Source organism: Aricia agestis, chromosome Z (genome assembly GCF_905147365.1).
Source record: "Aricia agestis chromosome Z, ilAriAges1.1, whole genome shotgun sequence".
NCBI lineage: Eukaryota > Metazoa > Arthropoda > Insecta > Lepidoptera > Lycaenidae > Aricia > Aricia agestis.
In genome coordinates, this window is record NC_056428.1 from 4,564,592 (window position 1) to 4,583,168 (window position 18,577).

General features: G+C 36.2%; 2 protein-coding genes across 2 annotated transcripts; both read right to left on the reverse strand.

Annotated features, from left to right (window-relative positions):
* Positions 1 to 1,319: 1,319 nt before the first annotated feature.
* LOC121739483 lies at positions 1,320 to 9,830 on the reverse strand (the record flags this gene model as incomplete). Its single annotated transcript, XM_042131970.1, has 4 exons — positions 1,320 to 1,513; positions 5,100 to 5,254; positions 9,025 to 9,275; positions 9,588 to 9,830. Coding segments are annotated over 4 exons (843 nt in total), but the record flags the coding sequence as incomplete, so codon positions are not given.
* On the reverse strand, positions 9,828 to 18,250 carry LOC121739261 (PH domain-containing protein DDB_G0287875-like). The gene is made up of 5 exons (XM_042131624.1): positions 18,099 to 18,250; positions 13,187 to 13,571; positions 12,642 to 12,771; positions 11,528 to 11,679; positions 9,828 to 11,393 (listed from the first exon to the last, which is right to left on the reverse strand). The coding sequence occupies exons 1-5, from the start codon at positions 18,220 to 18,222 to the stop codon at positions 9,863 to 9,865; spliced, it is 2,322 nt and encodes a 773-aa protein (XP_041987558.1). The 5' UTR covers positions 18,223 to 18,250; the 3' UTR covers positions 9,828 to 9,862.
* Positions 18,251 to 18,577: the final 327 nt, after the last annotated feature.

The window sequence follows — 18,577 nt, forward strand, 5'->3', positions numbered from 1 at the left end:
GAGCTGTTTGACGCCTTAATTGTTAATTGTTATAGAGACTACTAGCGCCGCAGTGGGAAAAAAATTAAAATACATTCAATTACCTGACTAATTTCATGTCCGCTATCTTCAAAGAGCTATGTTACAAATCGCTAACTAGTTGGACGTGGAGTGACGAACGCTCAATCGACGTTCGGCTGAATCATTCAATTGAATGGTGTCATTCAATGAATGCGCCAGTCATTCAATCGAATCGCAGATTGAACCATATGACTGCGACATACATATTACATAATACAGGCTATTTAAAAAGTTCTGCTCTTATATGTAATGAAAAGCCTTAAGTATTGTAAATGTAGAGCCATAATATTAATTAACAGTAATTGTATAATAATAAATGCCGGTTGCGCGATCAGGCCTGACAAAAAGTAACGGTTTATTATACATCGAACTCTTATGGGTACTGGGTACTGAGCCAACTCGAAATAACTGGGCTAGGTTGTGGGTTCAAATCTGCTGAAGGAATGTTTGTGTATGATTTATTCTCATAAAAATTACACAAATCTATTACAGAAATTGTGAGCATATTATAATTTATTTCAGTAGGCAGATAGCAAGATAATGTAATGGGCGTACCCAGGATTTTAGGTAGGAGAGGGGGGGCTCAAATAAACAAAAGTCAATTTGCATGATGAAAATTTGCTTTTTTTTTTCCATGATAAGTAATTATTATTAATGTCAAAGTAAATAAAATGTATATTCCTAGCAGTCCGCACCGCTAGACCATTGATCTTACGCTGCAAGGTGATTTATTTCACTGTTGACTTTTTGAAAGTGTTCTAAAATCAGCTGATACCACGAATCAGGATTAATCGTGTGGCTGATCTCTTATTGAATACCGTAATGAATTAACATTAATTTCTATGATGTCTGGGACAAGAGGATGGGAAAATTCATGAAATAATAATATGAAGAAAATTGAAGCAACACTCGGCATTTGATTTTCAGCTTCATGACTTTAGCATAGAGTTCTATTTTGATTACAGAGTCATTGACTGACTGACCACAGCTCTACTCGGTAGGTCATTCGTCCGGGCGCCAGCGGCCAGGCCATCGAAAGTATGTGGTGTGGCCGCTGGTCGCGTTGCGGCCAGGTGCGCGTGGTCTATGGCGGTTTCATACTAAGGTATCTATCTCGATGGCCGCCGCGGCTTGACCGCTAGTGCGCGCCCGGACTCAGGGCCAATTATTTATACTAGCGGTAGCGCAGAGTCGAATAGCATAATTAGTTTCGATGCGCTTCGACTCTGCGCTAGTATAAATTGACCCCAACAAGGCCCTTAGATATCGGTATCACTCCTCGTACCAGACTTCCTCGTATTAGGTTTGTATGTGGCGGCGCTCTTGCTGCGTTTGCGTCGCGCGCGGCGCCGCAGCCGTCGCGTCTTGGTCGCCGGCGCCGCGCGGCTCTTCGGCTCTACATCCAACTTGAGACGGACGAACATATCGTAGTTCGATATGAAGCACGTCTTGCCTGAAATATTTGCAAGATAATGTAATTACTTGTAGTCTTGCATCTTTCACTTGTGTGACAGCATTAAGCAATACCAGTAGGTACAGTATGTTTCACTGGGCTTATGTCTCAATTTTCGGTAAGAACATAGCTCTGGCATTTGGTAAGTATATTTAAAACTAACATACATAATATTATTTTATTGAATGTTCTTACTTAAGTAAGTATATAATTAAGATATTATTTTTAGTTATTAATAATAACAATAAAGTAGTTGCCTTTTTTTCTTATTGGTACTTAAAATAAACCTTCCCAAAACGCTCCATAATGGCCGGTTTACACCTAAGTAGATAAGTAGTAACTAATGGCTGGTTTACACGTATTAGTTAAGTAGATAAGTAGTAACTAAATTCTAATTGTCATCTAGTTTAGTACTTACTAAATTTTAACTTGCTACTTACTTGCTACTAAATTTTGTGTTTACATGCAATAAACAATTTAAAATTAGGTTAAAATTTAGTGAATAATAGGCCTCTTGGATATCTCTAGTGGCGCGGCGAGTGGCAGATTCAGGCAACACGTGGGTGTCAGAGTGCGATCAGCTGTGAAATACGGTTTACTAGTTAAAAATGAAAACACGTTGAAAACGTTAAAAAGTGCTCTGAATATGTAAGGAAAACATGTGCGGTACGAGGTACTGTTGTGTTGTAGGGTGCAAAAATTCCCAATCTCGGATTCGTGAATTAACGTTTTATTCGTTTCTGAGGGATTGGGAAACGTATCGTAATCAACTTGCCGATTATTAATAATGCTTAAATCTAAATCTCGCATGAATATTTCTAAAATATCACGTGCAAGTTATTTTTAATACCATTGTTTTATGTAGGTATATTGTAATTGAAAAAACGATATAAATAAAATTATTGTCGGTTCAATATTTATTACTCATTCCTTCAATATTCACTTTCGCATTTATAATATTATCATACTAATATACTAATTACTGATATTACTAATTTACTAATAATATTATAAGCGCGAAAGTGTGTCTGTCTGTTACCTCTAAACGCCTAAACTGCTGAACAGATTTTGCTGAAATTTGGCATGGATAACTCCATAATATATTCTTAAGAGTCCCGAAAAAGGACATAGACAGTGGCGTAACTATAAGATCCGGGGCCCGTGGCAATTGGCTCTATCAGTAAAAATCGTCACGTTTATAATAAACAATATTATGTACTTAAAAATTTTTGCCCATTTGGGTCGGGGGCCCGTGGCATTTTGCCAGCCCTATATTTACGCCACTGGACATAGGATATATTTATGCCACGGGAAAATGTACGGTTCCCGAATCCCGCGCGATCACTCCGTTGTGCAAGAGTTATGGCACAACGGAGTTACGGGCGTCATCTAGTAAATTTATTATATTACATATTAATCATAAAAATCAAAGCAAAATTTCTTTGATAATGAAATACATCTGCATTTTCCATTTTTATTTTGCATGTATGGTTGAAAATTTGCTGAAAATATATTTGTTTACATTATTCAATACATACCTCCACTTTCACGTCGTACAGTCGATTACCTACTCTGCTCTGTGGTATTACTTTTACACGGATGATTCGTTCTCCATCATCATGGATTTCGAAGACTTCATGAACATGATTGCTTTGGAATTAGTTTGTGCTCTATAATTTTTAATTAGGTGAACAACCTGTTTTTAGAAATAAGTAATAACTAAGAAGATGATCTTACAAATAAATAAATACAAAGTAAAAAATCATATTCAATGAATTTGAAAGAATATTTCATGATCGTGTATATTTAAGTAAATATAGCTTTCGATAAGTACTGATTTTCCGCGAAAAAAGTCTGCGGAAATATTATGAAGTTCACAATCAATAATAATTTGGCGCATTACTTTTTATTGTGCTAAAAATATAAACAATTACCAAAAAAGTGCAGTGACTTGTATGAGAACCATATGAGAAAAGCGCCCGTGAGTTTCCGCCGTCAACCGACCCGCGGCGTTGCCGTAGCTTAGCAACGATATTCAAGAGGCCTATAATAATAATTTATTTATTTTCTCCCAAAAATTACAGTGTATTAATTTGTGGGAGACTTGGAGCCCAAACTAAGCCGAAGCTTGTATATTGGTGCCTCACAACTATTTTAACTTATTTTAACAATTTAGTGTATTTTTAACGTATTTTAACAATTTAGTATAGGTATTTTAACTTATTTTAACACTTAGTGTATTTTAACTTATTTTAACAATTTAGTGTATATTTTTTAACTTATTTTAACAATTTAGTTAAGGTATTTTAACTTATTTTAACACTTTAGTGTATTTTAACTTATTTTGACAATTTAGTGTAGGTATTTTAACTTATTTTAACAATTTAGTATAGGTATTTTAACTTATTTTAACACTTTAGTGTATTTTAACTTATTTTGACAATTTAGTGTAGGTATTTTAACTTATTTTAACAATTTACTTAGTGTATTTTGGCTTATTTTAACTTAGAAATCTATTTTACTTTTTTAACTTAAAATTATTAGTAATAGTTATTAAATGCTATATTCTGTACTTTTACTTAAGTATAATGAACTTTTACCATATTATATTTATGTAGTTTATCATATTCGTCTCAATAAAAGGTTTTCGGTATCCTGATAATTTAGGTTAAGTAGCCAGAGTGTTACTTTTTGTTTACACTTGGTTCTATTATTGTGATAAATTGACAAAATTTCATTGACCTTATTATAATATAGGAAACTACCAAGAAAGCAGAAAAATCTTTGGGCAAAACTAGTTTAAAAAATGTGATCCATGTTAGGGCATACCTTTAATCTACGTCTAGAGTTAGGTTTTAATTGTCTGTCGTAGTCTATAGAAGTAGGTATGTTTTTTTGTGATGCAGGCTAAAATAAACAGTTGGCGTACGTTTAGAACTCCGCATTTTGCATATAATTCATCTGTAGGGTAGAGGTTTCGTAATTTCCAGCCAACTTTAAGAAGGCATCTCTGTGACCTTTCCAGACGCAACATTCTAGTTCTTGGAGCGCCACCCCATATGACAATACAATAAGAGGATAGATTATGCGAAGTAGATTTTCTTAATTAAATTTTTATCGCAAATGTGTCTCAGTCTATAAAAAAAAGTGAGTTTACGCACCTTTTTAATAGTTGTGACAATATGGTGATCGAATGACTATCTATAAAAATTCCTAGATATTTAAATTTAACACATTCCGTTCGCGTCAAAGGGCTACATTTACAAATGTTGGATGTGTGATCCTGAACATAAATGAGCATTTAAATTTAGATGAGTTGTGGGTTGTGACGCCCCTTTAAGGGAAAAACTAATATAGCTAGTCTTATCAATATTTAGAGTAAGATAGTTATTGGTTAGTTAACTACTTATCAACTTAAATACGTGTAAACCAGCCATAAGTGTCAGCGAGCTATTACGTCATGCCTCGCTAGTTTGTGCACGCATCGCGATTCGCGGGAGAACTTTGTTCGAAAGTGTTATCTTATGTTATTTTAACAAACCGCACAGAATACATATATAACATAGTACAACTTACTAGTACATACCGTTACAATATTCTTCTCCACACTCCTGGCAGGTGACGATGCGAGTTTCGGTGACGCCGGCGCGGTTTTTCATCCTCTTCGTCATGTTGTTCTTAGGCAGCTCCCTCTTGTCTCTCGCTTTCGTTCTTAGCTCAGATTTACCCAACTCTACCAGTCTGAAAATATTTACATCTTTTGAAATTTAAAAGTATCCGAATATTTTTAATGTCACCTTTTTATATAAATAATATGCTATATTTTTTTTGTAACAAGTCACATATGGTCGCAACTCGCAAAATAACCGCTTTATTTCTACAAAATCGACCAAGTGCGTGTCGGGCCACGCGTAATATATAGTTCCGTAGTAAGTACCACAGATTAATATAATATGTAGCTGTAAGTAGGTACCTACCGCTAGTTTTTGAAAATTTTTGTATGGTCAATGTACGTACATTTATAACGTGTTTTACACTACTAACAACATCATCTCAGTTACTTTCAAAGGAATTTGAACGAAAAGTTCCTTTATAGTTTATACTTCGCCGAATACATTTTAGTTGATCGACTATTACTCAATAACTTATTTTTTTAAATATATTTTATTTATTTCAAAAACTTAAAAACTAATACATTTTAAACCTCGCCAAACCAAAGTTTAAGAGGATACCACAGCGGCTAGAGAAATGAAAAAAAAGTACGTGTAATATCTATAGCTGTCTCCCTTACCTCAAGCCTATACCGCAGAACGCGATAGAGACAACTGCAGAAAATCCAGAAAATCAACGATTCGTTGTCCCCTGATTCCTTCTCCAAAACTTAACCGATTTAAGTACTTTTTTCATTAAAGATTAAAAAAAGGCTTGAGCTGTGTTCCTATGTTTTGCTTTTTTTGTATAATCTATCCAAATCTGTTTTCTGGACGTTTGAACACAGTGGAAAATCTGGCCATTTTTTTGGGTTTTTGAACGTTCATATCTTATTTAATAATTAAATTATGAAAAAAAAGAAAACATAGGGACATTGTATTAGTGGCCGTAGATATTCAGGAAAAAAATTATAACTCTACTAGCATTATCCAGGGAGGAAACAGGGGACAACGTTTGTATGGAAAAAATGGCGGTGTGGAATCCTCTTAACGGCGAGATACGCTCTAAAGTCTTCTTAGCCGTGATAGTTTTCCTTTCTAATCTATACTAATATTATAAATGCGAAAGTATCTCTGTCTGTCTGTCTGTCTGTCTGTCTGTCTGTCTGTCTGTCTCGCTTTCACGCCAAAACTACTGAACCGATTGCAATGAAATTTTGTACACAGTTATTCTAGAGTCTGAGAAAGGACATAGGCTACATTTTGATGTGGGAAAATATCTTATTTCCATGAAAATATCGATGAAAATTTATTCGCATTGCGCAGGCCAGCGCTCATCCCGGGGGTCCTGGGTTCGAGTCCCGCAGGCGGAACAAGTTTTCAATGTTCCTGGGTCTTGGATGTGTATTAAAATAATATTTCAAAAATCTTAAATATATTTTATGTATAATATTATAAAAAATCCAGAAATATATCGATGCAATTTAGTTCTAATACGATTCAACAGATGGCGTTTTATTTTTTACTTAAATATATTTTATGTATCTATACTTCTATACTAATCCATACTAATATTATAAATGCGAAAGTATCTCTGTCTGTCTGTCTGTCTCACTTTCACGCCAAAAACTAATATTATAAATGCGAAAGTATCTCTGTCTGTCTGTCTGTCTGTCTGTCTGTCTGTCTCGCTTTCACGCCAAAACTACTGAACCGATTGCAATGAAATTTTGTACACAGTTATTCTAGAGTCTGAGAAAGGACATAGGCTACATTTTGATGTGGGAAAATATCTTATTTCCATGAAAATATCGATGAAAATTACTTCGCATTGCGCGTGGCCAGCGCTCATCCCGGGGGTCCTGGGTTCGAGTCCCGCAGGCGGAACAAAAAGTTTTCAATGTTCCTGGGTCTTGGATGTGTATTAAAATAATATTTCAAAAATCTTAAATATATTTTATGTATAATATTATAAAAAATCCAGAAATATATCGACGCGATGCAATGAACATTTTAGTTCTAATACGATTCAAAAGATGGCGCTTTTTTTTTTACTTCGTTGGAACATAGAACTAATCATACTTATTAGTTATTATGTTTTTGTTTATAGTTTTTAATACGTTAGAATATTATGTTTAATAATATTATCACTTGCTATAATAATAATCAATCTATCTTATCTTATAGAACTCCTACTGCATTTCTAAGGAGTTCGAGTGTGTTGTGTTGGCCTATATTCCATCCAGAAAAAATATCAATGCAATCAACATTTTAATTCTAATATATGAAAACAGATGGCGCTTTATTTTTTACTTCATTATTATAACAGAACTAATCATACCTACTTTATTATATATTATTGTTTTTATTCATAACTAGCTGTTGCCCGCGACTTCGTCCGCGTGGACTTTAGTTTATAGCGCGCGGTGTCAACAAAATGTGTGTCAAATTTAAAAACTTTTTAAAACCCTGGTAAGTGGTACCCCTCTTAGGGCCGCGCTACACCGGAATGGCAGCGCTGAAAGTGCTCGCCTCGCCGCTGCCATTCCGGTGTAGCGCGGCCCTTAATTAATCAAAATACCCAAAAACAGCTGTGCAGTGTGCACATAATCTGTACTAATATTATGAATGCGAAAGTATCTCTGTCTGTCTGTCTGTCTGTCAGTCTCGCTTTCACGCCAAACGCCAAAACTACCGAACCGATTGTAATGAAATTTTGTATACCGATAGTCTAAAGCCTGAGAAAGGACATAGGCTACTTTTTTACTGGAAAAAAGGGTTGTAAGGGTCGTAAATTTGTTCAAAAAATTCATAATAGATGGCGCCGTGCGTCTTCTACATCGCGCTGACGCTTGCTCAAAAGTCTTTCTATAAGAGGTGGTATCATCTTACATTTAAGTCTCGATTTTTTTCGATTTGTTATATCTATTCTACGGTATTAAATAACTCAGTACTTTATCTGTGCAGGCAGTGACGTAACCTTAAGACCAAATTTCACCAACGACTGTTAAAGTTAATGCTCGAATTAGTATCACGTTAGCTGTTTTGTTTTTCATATGAATGAAAGAGAAGACAGGATATTTTAACAAGCTGTTAACACTAACAGACGTTGGTGAAATTGGGGCTAAACCTATCAATGATAAATAGTTTATGGGTAAAGTTGTGTAATTGGGGGGCTAAATAAGCTTTAAAATTTGGCATAATATATAAAGTTTAACATACAAAAATGAAGTACTTATTGTTTGCAGACTGCACAGCTGTATTGATTTAAGGGATACCAGGGTTTTTTTATAAAAGCTTTTGACACCAATTTTGTTGACATCGCGCGCTATAAACTGAAGTCCACGCGGACGAAGTCGCGGGCAACAGCTAGTTCAGCATATTTCCTACTCTCGTGAATTTTTCACATTTCCAGAAGCAACCGTTTAGCTATTAGAAGGGGGACACTGGACTAACGATTTTTTCCACTTTAAAACTTAATATTTCACAAAATGGATCCCTAAATCGGAAAATGATCTATGAATAACTCATAATATTTTTAAAATCCCTATCCAAAGACATCTCACACGATGGGGTGGGCGCGAAAAAAAAATCATCCCCGCTTGTGTAGGGCAGGTACCATAAAAAAATTTTTTTTAAAATATTTTATGTACCATTTTGTCGGCCTTATTAATACACAGACAGACAGACAGACAGACAGACAGACAGACAGACAGACAGACAGACAGACAGACAGACAGACAGACAGACAGACAGACAGACGACAGACAGAGCGCCTCAGCTTCATTGATAGTATTTCGTTAATAAATGGTTTTAATAAGCAACTAATATAAGTGCGATATGCAACAACTGCAATATTACCTGTTAAAATACTCCTCGTCAACTTTGGACTTGGGTCGGAGAGAGGTCAACATCCGCCACTCTATGGGTACAGCGCACAGCTCGTCAAACTTTAATCCCCGCATTTCCACTGGCACGGGGTCCATGAACGTGAAGTGTTTCTCCTCGTACCCATGCGTGCCGAGTTTCTCATACTCCCTTATTTCTTTACGTGGCGTTTTGGTCTTTTGGTCTTCGGGCTTGTCTTTTATTTTTATGTCCTCCGGTTTGACCTAAAATATTAATATTTATTGTTGAAATTTTCTTGTTAAAAGTTTACATAAAAAAGTTTATTGATGTGGCTCACTTGACAGATTAAGGCCAATGAACAAAGAGAATATAATCACTACGTTTTAGCCAATGAACTCTCAACAGAGTTTTTTTTATTAGTAGATTTATTTTCGTCTTCGTTTTTTTTCGAAAAGCAGTAACTACTCAATACTTATAAGTTTCAACTACTTTTAAAATTAATTTAGTACATTAATAATACCGAATGTTGCAAGTTTGAGTCACAAATCATCTACAATACTTGTATTTATATTTACCTTTTCTGGTCGAGTTTTGAATTCTGGAACCTTGTCTAGAACGGCTCTGTATTCCTCTGCAGTGTTTATGACGACTTTGGACAAGTCAAGAATTGGGGCTTCGTCTTTCTTTTTATCGAACAAGTCGTCCATATTGAGTACTACTATCAGGGTAAAAATATAAATGCTACTAAGCAACTTAAGTCTATTGACTAAACTTACAAATGCGCTTCCTTGGTGATGTGTGATCAATATTACTAGGCAATAAATTTACATTGCTCTAAATTTATTTTGCTCTATAACTTAGTCTTATAATATTTACTCTGATCTGAGATTATCTCACTATTGCTATTGTCTTTTTTGTTGGTCACATTTCTTTCTATTTTCTTATCGATATCGGACAAGTATTTTTTGTCATTGTCGTCGCTCCATAGCTTTCTACTACCGTATTTATCGTTGATAAACTTCTGAGAAAGCGTCAGTCGCTTGGACAATGATATTTTTGGGGATTTCTTCTCATTTTGAGACAGCGCGTTTATATCTAGAGAGTTACTGAGAGGTTCGTTTGGATTCAGTGGAGTGACGTCTTGGCTGTGTCGTTTTGTCCTCCAGAAGAATTGACTTATTGAGTTCCGTGGTTTATTGTGATGCTGAAATTTATCATGCTCTAAAGGCGGGCTCGGAGACCGACTGTCATCACTCGACTGTGAATACTGTCGAGGCTGCGGTCGATACTTTTGTCGCATCTTTCGTTTCTGAACGTAAAATGGGTCCTTCTCGCTTTGCTTCTTGTACTGAGCTATCGGTTTGTTAGCACCCCATTTTGGTCTATTTTCGATTTCTTTCTTATATCTCTCTTCGGACCGTCGCCGGTCTCTTTTCAATGTGTTTCTATGATCATCGGGAGCATTTTCATCTATAGTAGCGTAATCTCTATACATTTTTTCAGTCTCCTCATTTTGTAGCTTATTGCAAGTACTAGATTCATCTGTTTGTGTTGAAGCATCTTTGAGTCGCCCGCTACGATATTTTCTAGGAGTTAGTATTCTCTCAGTACCATTATTTTCGTTAATATCATAGGAATTTAAGCTAACACTACAGCATTCAGGTTGCTTTATATTCTGCGGCAGTAGTACAGCTAACTGAATGTTATTTGGATTTTGAGTATTAACTATTTCTCCGTTCCCTGTGATGCCTATTGGTAGGATATTGATTTGCTTGTCTGCTAGAGCTAGGGGTTGTATATTGTGAATATATAAGTTTAAACTACTCGGTGCTATAGATCGTGGTGAGTTGAATGCGCTAGTTTGATGTGAGTTGTTTTCTTTGTTATGACTTGTGGCAGTAGTTGGCACGTTGTAGGTTCTATTAGATTTTGTTGGACTCAGTGTTTTGCTAGGACTCGAAAGTCTAGTCTCGTTATCGTTGTCGTTCGTAGCTAATATGTTTTCATTCGAGAGATTTGTGTCAGCATTTCTTCTGAGACAATTGAACCTCTTTTCTTTCTCCTGTTTCGCTCTTCTCTCGGCTTCTTCTAATGCCTTCTTTAAAGTGTCCAGCTTGCGTTGCTCTAACGACTGCTTTTCGAGGGTCTTCCTCTTTTCTTCTTCGAGACGGATCCTGTCCTCCTCCTGCTGTCTCTGTATTCTTAGTTCTTCTAAGCGTTCTTCTTTCAATTTTCTCAGTCTTTCTTCTTCCCTTCGTTTCTCTTGCTCCTCCAATTGACCCAATATCGCCGACTGCAATTCTAGTGCCTTAATACGTTTATTTTCTCTTTGCGCTTTTACTTCTGGTTCGATAGGAACATTTTGTCCTCTTAGAAAGGTCCTGAAATATTTTTAATGTTGTTAATTCATAAAATAACAATTCAATTTCGTAGTTATTATTATGTTCATCAGACTACGAAAAAATTCATTCATTCTTAAAATTACGACGTAGGTATTTAACGTGAGAAAGCCAACCTTCCTTCATCACTGCCGTTGTACGAGGATCGATCGCAGTCCAACCCTGAGTTAGAACCCCTCGGGTCGAAAACGACGTCAGAGGTGTTATCCATAATATTGTTCAGTCCTCTCTCCACCCAGGATGGAGTACCTTTTTTATGGTTTTGCATCTGAGAAATCAACAACTCTTTTAAAATATTTTACTACTTAGCTTTAAAACGAAGTATGTATAGGTGGGTCTATCAGAATCTGATGGCAAATTTTGAAGGCAGATTTTCAAAAAATATCCTTGATCATTGGATAAAATTTTGTATAATTGCATGTTTCATACACAGAATAAGCCGCTATAAGGAAAAAAAGGATCAAAATGTTTTATTCCAATTACCCCGCCGCGCTGTTGCTAGAGTCAATATTTTATTTTCTCACTTTTTGCCATCAGATTCTGGTAGACCTATATAATTAGCTTTTGTATCTCATCTTTCATCGTTATTATTTTTGTAGTTATTTTTCATAAATCATCTGGTACGTCTAACTAGAATAAAAGTTCACAAGTCTACTAAATAGACTCATAAAATATAAAAAAAGTATTAAATTATTCAATACAATAGATAGAATCAATAAACATTGAACCGAAAGTCATTCCTATGATAGCCTGACGATAAAAGATTTCTACAAACGTAAATGCAGCAACATAATATGCAGTTAGTATAGTTTTGAAAACGCGACAATAACTTTTGCTGCAAGCATTCCTAATGGCGAAAATTGTGTTTAAAGACGTCCGCAATTTCAGAGGAGTTACAAAATATGTGTTTCCTATCTTTTTTCTTCTAAAACCTTGAACACATAAATAATAACGAATATTAGGTATAATATATAAGTAAGATCATTAAATCAAATCATAGTTGTGCTATATGTTGTAACGGACGAACGTAGTTTAGGCGAAAAAAGCCGTATATCTACGCATCACACCACGTCCGTCCGGCCTTCTGCTTGACATATTATATAAAATGTGCCAGAATGATAATTATATTTGAAGTGTACAAAGGGAATAAGAGGCGAAAAACTATTCACCATTCGATTGATTACGATTAAAAATGTAATTCAGCGTCTACTCTTATTTGACAGACTGTACCTGTGGCAATCGCTCATTAGGCGCGGTGGGCTCCCACAGTCGGCCGGTAGCCACCCCCCTGTCCCCCCACCGCGGCCGCCCTTCCTCCCCAGAACGCGCCGACAACGCGCCTTCAGCAGTTGACCTCTTCCTACAATTTGACCTCGTGCGTTATTGATGAAGGACAGTTGATGACCTTTGTAAGGGCGTTAGCTTTGTTTTTACCATAGAGACTAGAGTTCACCGTACACGGATACAGGCTTTTGATTTTTATCGGAAAACCCATTAAGATTGATTTCTTCGGTTAATGTTATTGTTAACGAAGGTATTGGAGTCCAAACAGCGAATTTGTGTATGAAAAAAAGCCAGAGAATTTTTATTTTGATTAAGTAAGTAAGTATCTTAAATGTGGTTAACTGTGGTACTTGATCTGTCAAGTTAATTGGTGGATAGCCTATTCGTCACTTATCAGGAAGTGGTAAAACAGGCCCTTAATGTGGTATCACCTACACGGCCTACGCCTTTGCAGCTGCATTTTATTATTTTTGAAGGAAATTTTTCCTCACCTCCCATCCTTTTCCTCCTGCCAGGCCACAACGACGTCACTCTGGTTGGGGTTGCTGTAGAACTTCCTGCAGTTCTTGTGGTTGACCGTCTCACTGCCGTAGCCCGACGTATCACCTTCCGCATCCTCATCGTAGAACGAAAATCTTTGGACGCTCGAAACGTTTCTATTGTAGCTGTCTTTCCGTTGAGTATTCTCAAGCACCGCTCGTCCGTGATCAATATTGTAAATAGGCGGCAGGCTCGGACTTCTGTGCCGTCTCAACGGCTCCTGGTATTCGTACGTCTGATGCAACTCCAGCGAACTGGCGAACTGGTTCCGCACGTTCAGGCGGTTTTTGTATCTCTCCCCGGAACCCCAAGGTAGATACAGATTCGACATCTCCGCTGAAACAACGCACGCGGAATGAGGGAAAGTTTTTCAATTTTTTCACCCTACATGGAAACTGAAGGGTTTAAGGTTTAATCGATAATGTATTAAGTAAATAAAAATGCAAGGGGTTCGCCTGATAATGTAACGTTCTGTTCGTGACGTCAAGCACTTATTTTCTAGCTTTTAGGTCTAATCGATCAACGTCTATTTTAATTTTTAGTGGTAATTCATGGTAGTAAAAAACTACAGCTGACATTTGTATATTTTATAATTTTAAATTTACAAGTTACAATGTACGTTTTGATATTATGTAATATTATAAATTATAATACTACCTACTTATTTGCTTGGAACTACCGGGACCATAAAACATTTTATGAAAATCTGTAATTTGGTCTAAGTTTGTTAAACTAATATTATGTATTCTGTGTCTAAGTTAAAAAACTCAAATGTACACTTGGTACGATTTGATTTTCACTCACTTTCGCCCATACTAGTTGTAGAAACTAAACAGAATTTATAAAATCAAGTTACCGTGTCGTTCCAGTGAGAAGAGATAAAAGTAAAATTTTAGAAAATATGTTAACGAAAATAACAATTAGGTATTTTCTTCAACAGCAATAAAGTCGCCAAGCATGTTTAAGTATGTGATTTGTACTGTAGAGTGTAGACTGTAGGGTTCCGTCATGTGAACTCATGTGTAATTTCTTTATTGATTAATTTATTTACATAGGTACATACTTTCTTAATTTTATTTAAGTAGTTATCTATATTTTGGCTGATGTTATAGCATTTTACGTGATCTTTATAGTAATTAGGTATAGGTCTATGGTACTTATAAGTACTAACTTTTAATACATAGAAGGAAAATAAGAATCTTCAAAAAGCCATACCTAACGACTTCCATCTACCAGTGTAATGAATGAGTTACTTAAATAAAACAATTTTTAAACGAAACTTCGTTTGTAAGATACAGATATATTACTAGTCACGCTTTCGTGAACAATATCTTTACAAAGATAATTTCATGTGCGAAGTCTAAACTAATGTTTATTTCATTACGCTCATGAATACGTATTTTGGATGGAATGGTGTTTGAATAGAAATTTTGACCGGCAGTTGTGACACAGCACTAGCAGTCTGAATCGAGAACATACGAAATGTATTTACTTGTATCAAATTTTGTGCTCGAAGCGAAAGTGTTCGGTTGCATTGTTAAGTAATCACGCACCTCTCAGCTCGAATAACACAAAAATTGCCGTAAACTTGAAATTTATACGGGTTTTGGTGCCGAGAAAACACTTTATTTAAGTTTATTTTTGGACATAGCGAACTCGCTAAGTACCTAATTAACTAATTAGGTACTTACTTAATTACTATTAATTAAAATGATCTTAATCAAATGAAGTTACAAACCCACTGCAACATAAGATAAGAATATTATTTGATTTGCAAATAAAAGTAAATTTAACTCACTGAGTTATAAGTAAGTACTAAGTACATTTAACATGTTTTAATGCTTGAAAATTAAAGCCTTTTTTATAATGTGAATATTAAATCTAGCTCCTAGTCTAACTCCTAACCTAACCAATCATTGTCACCTTTATTTCTTTAATCAGTAATGTTCCATGGTTCTATCAACGTAAAAGATGTCTAGTAATTAGGATTACTAAGAATTACAATTTTTCAGTCTTCCAAGGTCCAAGTTTTAGGGCATTAAAAAGGTAGGTGGTCAAACGACAGAACCTTGGATACTTCATCGATCACGGAACCCTAAAAGAATTTGTCAGCACGTGTAATTGCTCCAAACGTTTTACTAACTTCCTACACTAATCAACCTACTTTCTTAACACACTTATAGACCCGAATTTAAATGTACTAACTATGACAAAAACTAGGATATTGTAACATCTTTATAATATTATGCCATGTGTAGGTATGTACTATGTGTGTTTTAACAGTTCAATAATCCCTGTGACTAGTACAACATCGAATTTAAATTAAAAACCTAGCCTCATTTAAATGGCGCAGATGGCTAGTGACAAAATAACATGAATTAACTGTGTGGTTAATTTTACATTCAACATAATATTACATCGTTCGGGAATCAAAAAGGGGTTATTGACATGATTCATCCACAATATCACATTACATGCTTTGTTCAAATGTTCACGTTTCGAATGGCTGGATTTGAAAGAAATTGTAAAAATATAATAACAACGAGCTTTTTCCCGCGGCTACGCTCGCGTTATGAAGTATTGTTACGGTACATGGTATACGGACACGTGGTGCCATCTAGCGACAAACCAGCGAAATTTACCGAGGGAGCACAGGCAACATATTTATGTTGCCTGTGCTCCCTCGGTAAATTTCGCTGGTAGTATTGAGTAGGGGATTTCCCCTACTCAATACTAGATGGCATGAGGTGCGCAAGTACATACTCGAACCTTCTAGAAAGGTCCAATGTTTGTTTACGTGTCTACCGTTTATTTGTTTGCGTGTTTACGTGTTTTAATTTAAACCTTATGACTGAGTCTTATGGTCTAAATTGAATTTGCCAAAAAATTTAACTGTACTGATAAGTGCAGTAGCACTTATCGTAAGGACGGCAGTTTTATTATGGTACATGCTCGAGCCTCCTACAAAGTTCCCACGGTTGTTTACTTGTTTACGTGAATCGGGAACTTTCTGGAATTCGTCTCGCCACATAAAAAGCCGCAGGCAGGCCCGGCGAGTCAGTTCGTTTCGAGCTATCATCAAGGCGATTTCGGAGTGACAACAAGTGATCAATAGTGAGTGAACCAGTGAAACCCGCGACTTGGCTACGACCTAGGACAGTGATAGTGCTTAGTGATTGGACCTAGTGATTGGTGTTTGGACTTAGTGCTAAGTGTTGTGACCTAGTGTGTGCTTGTGTAACCTAGACATAGTGAATAAAGTCTTCAAGAGAGTCACCAGGTCTTTCTCTCCGAATTCTTCGAACCCTAGCACGTAACAGTATTATTATTTATTATATACAAACTTGCATCCCCTATTTTAACCCCTTGGAGGTAGAATTGATCAAAATCGTTTCTTAGCGGATGCCTACGTCATATCATCTACCTGCATGCCAAATTTCAGCCCGATCGGTCCAGTGGTTTGGGCTGTGCGTTGATAGATCACCATGTCAGTCGACAGTCACCTTTGATTTATACACAGGGTGTAACAAAACTAAGTGATATTTTTAGGGTGTGTACTGTGTACATGTTCCTTGTAGACAGTTCAATGTGAAAGTTATAGCAACGCTGAAAGACCTAATTTTTTTTTCACTTTTGTATGGGCAAGCGCTGCGCCCCAGCGACACGTGTTTCTCCATACAAAAGTGAAAAAAAAATTGGGTATTTCAGTGCTGCTACTTTCACAGTGAACTCTTTACAAGGAACACATATGTAACACACCCTAAAGTCACTTCACTTCAATCACTTAGTTTTGTTACACCTTGTAGATATCATTACAATAGCTAAATAACTGCCTTCTTTTTGAAAATCTGCATATAAGACGTAATCTACATATTATAAATAAAAAATAATTTTAAATTTAGTTACTCTCGCTAAAGCTTGAGAACGGCCATGAACCGATCCGACTAATTTCAGTCATTGAAATAAGTATTCGTGGAAGTCCAAGAAAGGTTTATTAACGGGTCATCTAGTCAAGAGATAATCTAAATCCGAAAGGACAAAGGATAGTTTTGTTTCCCGGAAAATTTACCGTTTCCTAAACTGCGCGATAGACGAAGGGGCAACTTCTGGTATTATAGAATAATATAATAAATAATAATGCCCGTGTATAATATGTAATATTCGTTTCACATTGTTAAGTAAAAAGTTCTGCAATAGCTGCGTAAGATATTTATAACTGTGAAATATTAGTATGGGACATGCGAACTACAAGAGCGCTAAATGCTAATTGAATTTTTTTTTTGCTGAAATATTTTCTCTCTGATTCCTTTATGAGAACAGGGACTAAAGTAATGGCTATAAATAATAGCTCTTATCAGAGTATATTGATCGAATGTCTTGTATGTAGGTCGTATCTGGGATCTGGACATCCGTTTATTTATACGAGTTCATGGGCGTACCGAGGGGGGCAGGGGGGGCGGCTGCCCCCCCCCCCCCCGGATCATGTTGACGTCCCTACTAAGTATATTATCTAGTACTTTTATCTATAAAAATTAAAAATTAAGAAAACAAATTTTTGCCATGTGTTTGCAAAAGTTTATCCTACCGTAAACTGACTACCTAGCTATCAACCAGTAATTTTCTATTAGGCTTAACTCGCACCAATCTGAGATTTCGCTAAATAACCTAGGATTAACTGAAATGCACAAGTGGATCCTAAGCATAAAATTATAATAATAATTATCATTTATTGCAGGCAATAAACCCATATAAAATATATAAAATTAAATTATTAAATTAAATTAAAAGTTAAAATTAAATAGTACATAAACATTGTGAATTTTAAATGATAATACAAATAAATATAAGCACTGAGCCACTTACCTCTCTCCTGCGCCCACTGCTGTTTTTTCTGCTGCACAAGCGACACGGACTTACCCACCGTCAGCATGGCACATACAGCTTCCTCACATGCAGTCCATACTATACTGTGCAGTCGCCCGCGCATGCGGTCGCGGTCCGCTGCTTGCGTGCACTCATTGTCCGTCACTTATCGCAACAAACTGCCGAAGCGTTCGCACGAAATGCACAGACTGGCGTTTCAGACGGTATTAGCCATTCCGCCCATGAACGAAAGAGAATATTCTACGTTTCACAGGACTTGAAGTCGGTCAGTCTTTTATCGCAAAACAAAAACCGCCGAAACGTTCGCTTGAAATTTACAGACAGGGGTTTCAAATTACTTTATTCTTTCCGTTATTATTCACATTCTACTGTGTCCCACTGCTGGGCAAAGGTCCACTCTTTCCTTCCATAGTTTTCTGATGTCTTTGGCTACTATCTGTCAAATGCATCCAGTTCGT

Coding starts and splice junctions, on each gene's coding strand:
- LOC121739261 (XM_042131624.1), bottom strand. CDS start 18,222: ATGCGCGGGCGACTGCACAGTATAGTATGGACTGCATGTGAGGAAGCT. Junction 13,572..18,098: donor GCAGTGGGCGCAGGAGAGAG/GTAAGTGGCTCA, acceptor GCGTTGTTTCAG/CGGAGATGTCGAATCTGTAT. Junction 11,680..12,641: donor CTAATGAGCGATTGCCACAG/GTACAGTCTGTC, acceptor TTGATTTCTCAG/ATGCAAAACCATAAAAAAGG.